At 45.3% G+C, this 13,342-nt stretch overlaps 1 protein-coding gene across 8 annotated transcripts in view; it reads left to right on the plus strand.

The window, feature by feature from the left end:
• LOC121585002 (autism susceptibility gene 2 protein-like) overlaps positions 1 to 7,404 on the plus strand; it is a 399,498-nt gene extending 392,094 nt beyond the window's left edge. For 5 of the 8 annotated variants that reach the window (XM_045225745.1, XM_045225746.1, XM_045225747.1 and 2 more), the window contains 4 exons: positions 3 to 86; positions 3,469 to 3,552; positions 4,349 to 4,637; positions 4,813 to 7,404. In XM_045225745.1, coding sequence (XP_045081680.1) covers positions 3 to 86; positions 3,469 to 3,552; positions 4,349 to 4,637; positions 4,813 to 6,166 — 1,811 coding nt within the window. In that variant the 3' untranslated portion in view covers positions 6,167 to 7,404. The remainder of the gene's footprint in view (positions 1 to 2; positions 87 to 3,468; positions 3,553 to 4,348; positions 4,638 to 4,812) is intronic. The other 3 variants (XM_041901300.2, XM_045225749.1, XM_045225750.1) reach the window with 3 other exon arrangements.
• Positions 7,405 to 13,342: the final 5,938 nt, after the last annotated feature.

Consider the following 13,342-nt stretch of genomic DNA (forward strand, 5'->3'; position numbering starts at 1 on the left):
AGGTTCTGGCCATCCAGCCGCCTCCCCTTATGGCCCCTCCCCCCACCACAGTGGCTTCCTGCCTCCCAGCCACTTGGCAGGTAAGTGTAAGTAGCACTACATTTTACATTCACCTTTTCCTTATTCTTTCTCACACTTTTTGTTGCACTCATACTGAGAATACTTCTACTGTCACTAGGGCATAGGGTTGCAAAGGGAGGGTATATTACTGGTAACTTTCGAAGTTTACTAGTAAACTACCAGAATGTTGGTAACTTTCATGTTTTGGGGGGAATTTTATCACATGACATCTGGTTGCCTTTTTGGTTACTTCAGATTATCACAGGTGTCTGTAATTATCTCTGGCCTTTTGTGTGGTCTTATTGCATGTAGAATATATAAAATAATCAAATAAAATTATAAAAAATGTATTAATAGAATAATTAATAGATAACGCTATAAAGCATTATCCTAAATATAAACCATCAACTTAGTGCTGTTTAATATGAGAGTTTCAGCATGAAATATCCTTAATTTTTTTTACACACTTTTATTTTACTATGTCAATATGTTTTTGTTGTAAATCAGGGCTCAAAACTGCGACCAAAACACTTGCATTTGTGACCCTTTGACTTGGCAGTGCAACCCCAATTTGTTATTGGTCTCTACGGTGCAAGTAACATTAGTTTTTGATTCACAATTCGCTTTTATTTTTAAAAAGATTTATTCAAACAGCAATGGGTATGCAACAATGGGTATGCAGACCAGGTATGCAAAAAGTTTGGTCTGAAGTCTTGGTTGAATCTTTGCGATGTGCAATTCAGTCATCATGCGCTGTTTGAATACACAAGGCTTTCCCAATTAAATGTTGACTGCAAAGTGAATGATATCATCATGATTTGCATCAATCACAGGGCATTTGTTTTGCAAACTCTGCCGTCACATGTAGCCTGCACTGTACAATACAAAGACACTGTCACTTGCTTGGTGCGCACTTACATTTTAGTCATTTAGCAGACGCTCTTATCCAGAGTGAGTTACAGGAGCAATTAGGGTTAAGTGCCTTGCTCAATGGCACACTGACAGATTTTTCACCTAGTCGGTTCTGGGACACAAACCAGCGACCTTTCAGTTACTGGCCCAACGCTCTTAACCGCTAGGCTACCTTTTGCCCTACAATTGAATTAAAGGGCAACTACACCATCCACATTTTTTGGGGGGGTGGATTGTTCCCAGACCTCAAAAGTGATCTCCTTGTATGGCCCTACAACTGTAGCGTGACTGTTCAGAATTTCTTCCCTCCAAACAAGCAATGTAAATATTATATTGTCAAGTTAAAATGTCATTATTTGTGTATGGAGGGTAGGTCATTATAGGCTATAGGATACTTGCTCAGCCCGCAAATTTAAGATAACATTTAAATGATGCACGCATCACCGCTTTCCAGGGCCAGTATTGTTTTCATTCGGGCCAGTAGCTTTCAGTTGGCACTGGCCCGGTGTGCCACTTGCAAATTTACCTAAATGTCAAGCCCTGCAAGGGCATAATTTAAAAGATGGCTAGTTATTATTAGCCTGGTTCTGTATGGAATGCAGGCACATTATTGGACACAGGTCAGGTCATTATCACCGCTCAGTGGTAAAAAGTTGGTGCAACCAAATCATATGCTGGTGCCATCAACTGAAAAAGTAAAAAACAGTTAGTCTAGAGCCCTGTAAATGTTTTGGCGCCAAACTGGTGGCAGTTGTGAAAAAAGTCAATAGTTGGAAGAGTGCCATTGTTTATTTGATGCTTTTTTCATTAATTAGGCTTTTCTCTTGAACCATATGGTCTATCCACTAGAAACTCATGGACAATATGGACACTGATATCAAAAACGAATACTATATATTAATATATTTTTTTGTTTTGTTATTCAAGTATAAATTACCAAAGTTACCATAGATTGCCATAGATTACCTGTTAATTACCAATATTACTGAAATGTTTGGTAACTTTGGTAAATTGCCAGTAGTTTTGCAACATTACTACGGCATCATTTGATAACACAGCCATTTGTTGTTTGGAAAATACATTAACTTGAAGGTTATAGTAGGGATTTAGAGGTCCTTAGTTAGCTAGTGAGGTCATCCTGTTGCGCCATCTCTCGCACTGAATTTTACTTTAGGGCTGTATAGAGCGAGCCCTCCCCCTGTGATTCATAAAATATACCCTTGAATAACCCTCCTTCCTGTACTGATGTGGAAGGAAGGCCACTTTGGGCTTGTTGAGGTAGTATTTCTAATCCCCCCGACTTTATTTTCCAGCCCCTTTGTTCAAGTGAAGGTATTTCACTGCACAACACTCCTGTCTTATTTCATACTGTCTTGGACAGAGGCAGATGGCCTCAGCAAATATTACATTTTACCTTGAGGCTTCTTTCTATAGCCTCTTCAAGTTCTGCTCGTCTATTTCACAGACAGAGTAATAGAGGTTTTTGTATTCTTCTGTATTTCCTGTCAAAAATGTTGTTTGGCTTCAGTGCAGCAAGGTGATTTCACGGGATAAGCTCTTGAGTCAATCCAATTTGAGTTTATAAACACCTGGTGCACAGGGGGAAAATGTTATTACACCCCTCAAAGATTTTGGGTGAAATTCCTGCCCAAAGAACGAACTCAAGTGTGACTCGGCAGGAAAGATTTTCTAGCTGTTGTTTGCTGATATATTGACAAACCGTTGCATTGCATTCACCACAGAGTGGAAGTCTTTAAAAACTAGATTAAAGGATCATTCATAATTGATATATCCTCAGTAATTTTCCATTATGTCTCCTGATTCCTCCGGTAGGTATGCATACCTTTCCATTTTTAGTTTCATGTAAACTGTGACCAGGTTTAACTAAGGCACTTAGTAAAAAAAAGTACTACCTAGAATGAAAAAGGTTTCTTCGGTTGGAACCATTTTTGGGATCCAGGTGGAATCTTTTCACCCAACGAAGAACCCTTAAAGAACCCTTGAACCTGGATTCAAAAAGGGTTATTCCACAGGTACAGCCGAAGATCCCTATGGTTTTAGGTAGCACATTCTTTCTCAGAGTGTGCAGGTAAAAATTGAAGTATGAAACACTCAAGCCTCTGTAAAACCTAGTAGACAAACATTCTCCCTTCAAGCAGCTATGTGCCTGACTGTCCAGACTGCACATATCAAATCCCCTGTCCATTTGTAGTCCAGCTCCAACCTAGACCCCATCATACTCCCTAGCATCAGGATCAGAGATCAAAGGCTCTCCGCTCCATTACGGACAGTGTGGGAGTAAATCCAGTGTCCAAGAGGCGTGAGTGGCCAGAGCAGGTAGCCAGCCTCGCTAGCTAGCTACATACAGTAGGATTAGAGGAAGCAGTATGGCGGCGCTAGAAAACACACAGCTCTGCTTGTAAGAGAAAAGCTGAGTGGAACGAGTGGTCGGGCTCCTCCAGCCAGCTCAGCTAATCCCTGTTTGGCATTTTGCAGATCCTTTCAGTCGCTCCAGTACCTTTGGCGGCCTCGGCAACCTTTCAACCAGTGCCTTCGGAGGATTAGGCAACCCCTCGCTTGGTAAGCGCCGACCCCCCGCCCCCCACGGCCAGACACAGCGCAGCTCAGCTTTAGACCACAGGGAAGGGCCAGGGAAGAAAGAAATCAAGGCACTTAGCTCTGCATCAAATGCCAAAATAAAACTAGCACAGGGAGGAACAAAAAGGCAGGCAGTACAGCTCTCTCTCTCTCTCCATCCCCCTCTCCCCCCTCCCCAGTAGCTTGGCTTCAATCTGACAGCAACACTGCCAACGCACACAGCACTCACAGGCTTGCTGTTTGGTTGCTATTCATGTATTAATTCTTCTACAAGCCCCCTCATCGCCACTGTGGAGGACTCTCTCCCTCTCACCCTCTCTCTCTCTCCCTCTCTATCTCACTCATATTCTCCTCTGCCAAATCAGTTGCCTTGCAGTGAAATGGATGTCAGTGAAATAGACACGCTATGGAATGCTAAGGTCTCCCTGGCTTTTCACAACCCTCACCCCCAGAGGGCAATTGAGTACCCCCCCATCCACCCTCCTTTCCAGTAAAAAGGCCCTGAGAATGAGGAGTGAATGGGGGAACAGAGCAGAGTAGGGCCCTTGGTCCAAGCAGCTAGAAGTGCAAAGGGGGAAGCCATTAACCTTGCCAGTCTTTGTAAAGCAGAGCTCTTTGCAGCAAGAGACCGCTCGGAACCCTCAGGACAAAGACAAAGTTGCTTTTGTGTAGATTTTCTTTCTTTCCTTGTCTTCAGTCTCCATCTTATGGTGTGTGTCCAGGAGGGGGTTTAGTTTGATTCGCTCACGCTCTTTTCTCCATGTCTCCGCTCCTTAAGGCTCCAACAGTATCTTTGGCCATAAGGAGGGCCCAGGGGGCCTGCCAGGCTTCGGCAGCCCCCACCACGACACCTGGAACAGGCTCCACCGGACCCCACCCTCCTTCCCCACCCCGCCGCAGTGGCCCAAGTCTGCAGACACGGAGCGCAGCAACTCAGTCAACAGCCACGAGCGAGAGAGAGAACGAGAGAGGGAGCGGGAAAGGGAACGGGAGAGGGAGAGAGAAAGGGAGAGAGAACGGGAGAAAAGGGATTCATCCATCAGCAAAGAGGAGAAGGATAAAGACAGGTATGTATTCTATATGAGAACAACTCTGAATCATTTCTATTAGTTGTAAGTAACACAAGTTGTTGTGTTATTTGAATGCACATTTTCATGCACACATATTTCCAACCCAAAAATATTTCCACCCTTCTACCCTTCTGATAAATACATATTTGTATTTTGTTTGTGTCCCTCACAGAGATTCGATTGACCGTAACCGTCACTCGAACCGTTCGTCCCCTGCGTCGGCTCAAACCAGCTACCAGATCAGCAGCCTGATCCGCTCTAACAGCCAGAATTCCAGCGACTCGGGTCGCCACCACAGCGGCAGTGTGGATCGGGTCCGGGAGGCCGAGAAGGAGCTCCTGGAGCGCCACCGAGAGGCAGCCATTCTGGGGGACGTCAAGGTGAAGGAGAGCCGCTCACCTGGAGGAGGGAAGGATGTGACAGACAGAGACAGACGCTCCACAGAGGACTCCATCAAACTAGCCCACCGCACGCCCTCTCCCTACCCCAAGGCTGTCCTATCTGAGACAGGAATGAAGATGGCTGGTGGCCCCCCACCCACTCTACTCAAGGACGGGGACAGGGACAGGAAGGAGGGTCCTCCGTCCTCTGGGGGGGACCTGCTGCTGCACAAGGCAAAGAACGACATGAAGATCAAGGAGGAGCGCAAAGAGGACCAGGAGGTGATGGTGGTGAGCTCCGAGCCTGCCCCTCAGCCTGCTCCTCCTCCTCAGCCTCTACCTCCTCCACCGCCCCAGCCCGGTCACCACCACCACCACCACCCTCCTCTGTCCCAGCAGCCCCCTCCCCCCTCACCACGCTGCAGTGACATGCCCACCCACAGCTCCCTGCACGGGGTGCATATGGCCCACTCCCTGCCCCTCTCCATGAGTGCCATGCACCAGATGGGCAGTCTCAACGTGCTGGACCGGGCCCGCATGGCTCCCTTTATGGGGGTGAGCCCCCTGGCTGCTGCTGCTGCAGGGAGGGACCGGATGCCCCACCAAGCCTTCCCCTGGGACCCTCTGAGGGAGGCCTACCGCAACCTGGACCTGCAGCGCAGGATGGACTTCCAGCTGAGGGCTGAGCAGGCCCAGCGCTTCCCCAGCATGTACGAGCAGGAGCGGGCTTACCGGGAGAGAGAGGCCCATGACTACTCCCACCATGAGCACATGCTGGAGGTAAGGCGGGAACACGAGAGGATGAGGCAACAGGCAGAAGAAAGAGAGCGCCAGCACCTGAGGGAGGAGCTGGACCGGGCGCGGCTCCACCAGCTGCACCAGTCCCCCATGGAGGGACACCTGCCACACATGCCCTCCTTCATGCCCCACCTGGGCGGCATGCCCTACCCCAGACTCAGCCCCTCCACCGGACACAACGGCCTGCTCAACCGGACGCCCCCCACCGCTGCCCTTAGCGCCCCCCCTCCCCTAGTGCCCGCGGGCAGCGCCAGAGCAGCCTCCCCCAGAAGGACTACCCCCCTCACCACCCAGGACCCCCGAGATTACTCCCCCTCCCGCAACCCCAAAGAAGTGGAGGCACGGTAGCTGAACATAACAGACAAAGGACATGGATGCTTAAAAAGACGCACTCCCCAATTTGGAACCTTCTAGAGAGAACAAAATGCACTGCTTTTCAATGGAGAAAGGTATAAGTAAAAGAGAAAAAAGTATGATTGTACAAAGTAAAGATTTGTAAGGGTGAAGAAGCACATGCCATGCTTTTATTTTATATTGACAGGCTGTTATGAATGTTGGTTAGAAGAACACGAATCAAAAAGTATGTGTATGTTAGTTTCCGACTTAAAAGTTGATATTAATATATTAATCCAATACCTTTTGTCGATTTTGCGTGAAAAGTGAGATTCTGATTGAAAAGTGAGATTCTGATTGAAATGAGTTTGTACATTTCCTATCCTCGTCCCATGTATAGACATCATTTTTATGAATTTGTATTTTGTGCATTAGTCTCTTTTTTTCTATATTTATCCCAGTCCATTGTGAGACATATCAATGATGATGCTCCACACTGGATGATGCTCCACAATTTTTACCCTTACAACAGTAATTTAACCTCATGGTACCTGAAAATACTCATAAATGATCATGTACAAAGTTACATTAAAGATTTGTTGCATTTTATTTGGTTAGCCTTTGAGATATCCAGACAAATATATATTACGAGGTCTTTGTTCGGTCTCTGTAAAGAAAAGTTCATGTAAATATCTTGTTGATATTCATTGCAGCAAAATTACTATGTAAATTTATTAGGCTTTTTAAATGTTTCTAGAAAAACTAATGAAATCAAAACAGAACCACTTCCCGGTTGGAAACCATGGTAACAGACAAGCCTGTCCAATGGGAGGGAAGTAGGGCGGGCATCAGAAGGGGGCCTGGAATGATCATCTGCAATCTATGCAAAGAGGCACTGAGCACCCCGATGGAGAGCCACCTGGAATGGAATGGACTGTTGGATAATGTTGATTCAGTGAGAGGAACTTGGATTAACTCAACATGTTTTTCTTTCCAATCATGGGAAATGGAATTAAACCTACAGACTTCCTGGTTACAGATAAACTGTACCAGAAGCTTACATACAGCCCCAGTGACAGCAAAGGAAGACACTTTTGATAGGGCGGCAATAGAACTTTCTCTGTCGACCGTTGTGGTGTTGTGCAGTTGTTTTTCTTAGACTTGTATTCAAAACAAGTAGAGTTTTAGGCGTGCAAAAAAATGAAAACGAACATTCATGGTTTAAAGTTGTACGGAATAAAGTTTGGACCTAATACCTGCAGTATATTGCTTTTTATTCACATGCATGATATTTCTCTGAAACCAGGGATACTGGATGTAACCCCCTTCTAAATGTAAAACGGTGGCATAACAATAATACACAAATCACTGAAGAAAACAGTTTTTCATAGATTTGCCAATACTGCCAGTATCTTAGCTTGCTCATTTCATTTAGCACATTTCTAACAAATCATAAAGGAAATACAGTGCAGTAGCCCAGTATCTAAAGCCAAAGGGGGTTAACTGCAGGGCTTGCACAGCTCTCCTGAGGGATGGATGGGTTTGGGGAGAGGAGAGGCAATAGAGGGTGGGACTAATAGGACATTGATTTTGTAAGAAAGCAGGTTTTGAGTGTTTGTGTTGCAGCTAACCACTATTGACTGGAGGCCGAGCGGAGTATTGACCTGCGGCCTGGACTCATTAAGAGGAGCAATGCCAGGGAGGGAGGCAGCAGGCTATTGGATGTTAGAGGGGAGAGCCGCTCTCCCATAATCACTCTCCCCCTTCTCTCACCTCCTATCCCCACACACATCTGTTTTGCTAATGAAGCCGGAAGGTCCTCCAGAGTGGTCCGAGGAGGGGGACATATAGACGCCCCGTCCCGCTATCGACGAGGGCCTTTCTCAATTCAATTCAATTCAAAGCAAGTGGAATAGATCATAAACAAAAGTGAAATAATCAATACAAAATTAACAGTAAAGATTACACTCACAAAAGTTTCAAAAGAATAGAGATTTTAAATGGTATATTGTGGCTATGTACGGTGTTGTAGCAATGTGCAAATAGTTGAAGTACGAAAGGGATAGATATAGATTGTTTTTACAATGGTGTTTGTGCTTCACTGGTTGCCCTTTTTTAGTGGCAACAGGTTACAAATATTGCTGCTGTGATAGCACACTGTCGTATTTCACCTAACAGATATGGGAGTTTATAAAAATGTGATTTATTTTCTTTGTGGGTCTTTTTAATCTGAGGGAAATATGTGTCCCTAATATGGTCATACATTTGGCAGGAGGCTAGGAAGTGCAGCTCAGTTTCCCCCTCATTTTGTGGGCAGAAGGCACATAGCCTGTCTTCTCTTGAGAGCCAGGTCTGCCTATGGCGGCCTCTCAATAGCAATGCTCACCGAGTCTGTACATAGTCAAAGCTTTCCTTAATTTCGGGTCAGTCACAGTGGTCAAGGTTCTGCCACCGTGTACTCTCTGTTTAGGGCCAAATAGCTTTCTAGTTTGCTTCGTTTTTTGGTTAGTTCTCTCCAATGAGTCAAGTTTTTATCTTTTAGTTTTCTCATGATTTGGTTGGGTCTAATTGTGTTGCTGTCCTGGGGCTCAGTGGGGTCTGTTTGTGTTTGTGAACAGAGCCCCAGGACCAGTTTGCTGAGGGGACTCTTCCCTAGGTTAATCTCTCTGGTAATGGCGTTGTTATGGAAGGTTTGGGAATCGCTTCCTTATAGGTGGTTGTAGAATTTACGGCTCTTTTCTGGATTTTGATCATTAGCGGGAATTGTCCTAATTCTGCTCTGCATGCATTATTTGATATTTACCGTTGTACACAGAGGATGTTAAAGCAGAATTCTGCATGCAGTCTCAATTTGGTGTTTATCCCATTTTGTGAATTCTTGGTTGGTGAGCGGACCTTAGACCTCACAAAAGTGGAGGGTAATGGGTTCTATAACTGATTCAAATATTTTTTGTGAGATCCTAATTGTAATGTTGAAATTTATGTTCCTTTTGATGGCATAGAAGGCCCTTCTTGCCTTGTCTCTCAGATCGTTCACAGCTTTGTGGAAGTTACCTATGGTGCTGATGTTTAGGCCAAGGTAGGTATAGTTTTCTGTGTGCTCTCGGGCAACAGTGTCTAGATATAATTTGTATTTGTGGTTCTGGCAACTGGACTTTTTTTGGAACACCATTATTTTGGGATTATTGAGATTCACTGTCAGGGCCCAGAATCTGTGCAGAAGATCTAGACTTCAGATTCTAGTAGGGTGAGGCCGGGTGCTGAAGACAGTTCTAGCGACCTCGCCACATTAATATATATATGTTGAATTGAGAAGCTGAAAGGTCAAATATACTGTTTAGGCTTTCTACTGCCAAGTTTACACCTTCACTATTTCAGCAGTGAAACGTTTTGTCCAAGAAGTTGTCTAAAAGGGATTGAATTTGTTGTTGCCCGATTGAACTAGTGTAGCCCACAGCCATATGGCATAGCCAGATCAGGGTCTAACATAAGGACGACTCAGAATATGCTATTCTGTTCTTAAATAGGCTACATTTTCTTCATATCATAGTGTTTCTTTAGACCTGCCTAAAATAAATAATGGATTTATTGTGATGGTGTAGGCTGCATTTAATGGATTTATTCAACTTTTTTGTAGATGTTCCAAAGATCCGCATCAGTGGCTTGTAAGCTATACGTGGAAGCCCGGAGATGCTACACGTGTTTATGTTAATGAACAGAATTTCATGACAACCACAGCCAAGCCCGGATCAAACCTTGGTGAGGTCATTAAGGGATGTTATTGAAAATCAATGCAGCTCTTTGTCTCACACACTCACTGGCAGGCAGGCAGGCCACTTTAAAAGGTCTCCTGGAAAAAACTGGGCTTGCCAGAATGGGTCATGTTGTATTGGGAAGACTTAAATCACAATCACTTTCAATTTAGGCCGGCTGTATTCCACAATGGCCCGACGGGGAGCATCTGTTGGCTGTGTACTTCACTTTACTGCCATGTGCTTTTATTCCTAATCAGACAGTCAACAGCAGGTACTTAACCCTGCTACCTGTTAGTCTACAGCACAATGATGACTTTGGGGAGGGGGGGTTTATTTACTAGCTTTTGTCAAAAAACGTCTTCCATTTTCTCTGCTTCCATCCTTCCCTTATTCCCTCCATCCTTTATCCAGCTTTGTTCAATTCATTTTATGGTTGAACGTTAAGAGGTTCTATGGGAGATGAAAGGCTCCATAAATTTTACTCATTGTCTAGCTAGGTCAATTTATTTCGGAATCAATTGACACATTGCTTCACGGAATATCTAATGCAGCCAGGAGGATTATTACAAGGTCTGCCATTTTACAGCAGTTCAGTTGAGCAATTCAGCATTCATGTTGGATGAAACCATGTTTCTTCATTGGTTAGTATTGCTCATTATTTTCTCGATATTACATGTTTAGAATGTGAAATAGAATTTATTCCCTGAGGAACAATATCAATTTTATGAAGATATATACCAGAACGTGTTTCTGATGTTTCAGCCTACAGTATAAGCTACTTTCTAACGCTCTGAAGAGTATAACAAAAACATATTTCCTCCACAGTTCCAATTAATAGGATAGAAGGAATGGTATATACGAGGCAGGACATTGTATTTTGTTCTGATAATCCCCTGCGTTTATCAGGGAGAAACCTGAATGCTGAAGGTTGGGATTGAATTTTCATGGTGTTCAAATACCTCCAAAAAGCTCCTGGCACAGAGTTCACCCCTGAGCCAGCGTACAGAGGAGCAGCCCCGGGCTTTCTTCAGTCACAATGGCAGCTAATAACGCTGTGCCAAACTAATAAGATGGGCAACGAATGAATGGATCGGCCCAAGCCTCTTTTCTCCCTCTCTTTTCCCCCTGATAAATCATGTATGAAACCGTTTTGAGCAGCTATGCAGTGATCTCCACAGCCTTCCCCCTAGCGAGGGCTAATGCATTAGTTCCCATTTGGAGGGTGTTTTGAAATGGAGATTGGTATTGAGACTTGGAGGCCCCATGATCGTGTTTGAATTGCTGTGGGCCGGCCGGCTCCCAGATTCCGCTGAGCTTAGTGATTTGGTAGAGTTTAGACCCAGCTCTCCAAGAGGGAACAGTCAACACCCCAGACAGTGTTCACAGCTAGACTATATCTTTGTCCGAAATGGCACCTTATTCCCTGCATAGCCTGGGTTCTAGTCAAAAGTAGTGCACTATGTAGGGAATAGGGTGCCATTTTGGAAGTACCCATATCTGACCCAGGAAGAGGGGACATGGAAGGTCGGGCTTTACAGTGTATCGTTAACACTAGTCACGGGGTGTCTGTGTGTACTGTAGATGCTTTTCACCACCTAAAAAGGCTACCTGCATGCGTACATCATTCCATTACATCTTTTTATAGCTCTCAGCATCAACAGATAGCCTGCAGACAGTATCCAGGACAGTCAGCACTGCAGTTGAGGACTCGACGGAGTCAGACTGAGCCAGACAGTGTTAATTCCAGGCCCCAGTGACAAAGCGCTGTCTAATGTCTTTGCACCTCTGGCCCAATGGCAAATCTGCTGTAAGGCTGTGCAAAGACCAGAACGGCCGGAGAGAGAGATGGAATATAAATCAGCACATTTCAAAACAGTAGAGTCTCAGAGAGTTTAGGTGTGGACGGAGACAGATCGAGCCACCAGGCAGCCAAAATCATTTTTCCACTTTCATTCATTTTTTAAGGATTTCTTCCACGGTTTAGTGGAACCTCATTCTCCCACACTGGCGGTATTATGTACACAAGCCGTAAAACTGAATAACATTTATGCAGCTGGGTGCATCTGGCTGGTTGGAGGTGGTCCTCTCTGGTTGAGGGCCCACAGGCTGGCATGGCGCCGCCACCCTGTTCTTTGTGTGGGCAGGACAGGACCAGGGGAGGGAGCCTCTCTAAATACTTATGGATGAAATGAGGGTTCTTTAAAAAAAGGAGGGAGAATTCAAGACAGATCGTACTCATACATGGCTCATGGCTGGTCCAATTTGGCACGCTGAACGCACATGATTAGCCACTGAGACGTTAATCAAAAGTGGCTCAGTGTTTGAAGGGGGTAGCGAGAGAGAGGTACTGCCAACTGGTGACAACATGGCTTGTGTTCACAGGCCAAGAGCAAAGTTTATTTGAATGTGGATCTTGCCATGTTTTTCCAAGCAGCGGAATGAGAATTATGATTTACTCTCTATCCGTATCCCCCCCTCGGGTGATGTTTGATATTCATAACCATTTATTCTGTTTGACACGCCTCACAGATACACTATATATGCAAAAGGATGTGGACACGTCTTCAAATGATTGGATTTGGCTATTTCAGCCATACCCGTTGCTGACAGGTGTATAAAATCGAGCATACCGCCATGCAATCTCCATAGACAAACATTGGCAGTAAAATGGCCTTACTGAAGAGCTCAGTAACTTTCAAAGTGACAACGTCATAGGATGCCACCTTTCCAACAAGTCAGTTCATCAAATTTCGTCTGCAACACTCACCGTCGAGTTCCAAACTGCCTCTGGAAGCAATGTCAGCACAAGAACTGTTCATCGGGGGCTTCATGAAATGGGTTTCCATGGCCGAGCAGCCGCACACAAGCCTAAGATCACCATGCGCAATGCCAAGCATTGGCTGGAGTGGTGTAAAGCTCGCCGCCATTGGACTCTGGAGCAGTGGAAACGCGTTGTCTGGAGTGATGAATCACGCTTCACCATCTGGCAGTCCGGCGGACGAATCTGGGTTTGGCGGATGCCAGGAGAACACTACCTGCCCCAATGCATAGTGCCAACTGTAAAGTTTGGTGGAGGAGGAATAATGGTCTGTGGCTGTTTTTCATGGTTCGGGCTAAGTCCCTTAGTTCCAGTGAAGGGAAACCTTAACGTTACAGCATACAATGACATTCTATACGATTCTGTGCTTCCAACTTTGTGGCAACATTTTGGGGAAGGCCCTTTCCTGTTTCAGCATGACAATGCCCCCGTTCACAAAGCGAGGTCCATACAGAAATGGTTTCTCGAGATTGGTGTGGAAGAACTTGACTGGCCTGCACAGAGCCCTGACCCCAATCCCATCGAACACCTTTGGGAAGAATTGGAATGCCGACTGCGAGCCAGGCCTAATCGCCCAACATCAGTGCCCGACCTCACTAATGCTCTTGTGGCTGAATG

The sequence above is a fragment of the Coregonus clupeaformis genome, chromosome 16 (genome assembly GCF_020615455.1).
Source record: "Coregonus clupeaformis isolate EN_2021a chromosome 16, ASM2061545v1, whole genome shotgun sequence".
NCBI lineage: Eukaryota > Metazoa > Chordata > Actinopteri > Salmoniformes > Salmonidae > Coregonus > Coregonus clupeaformis.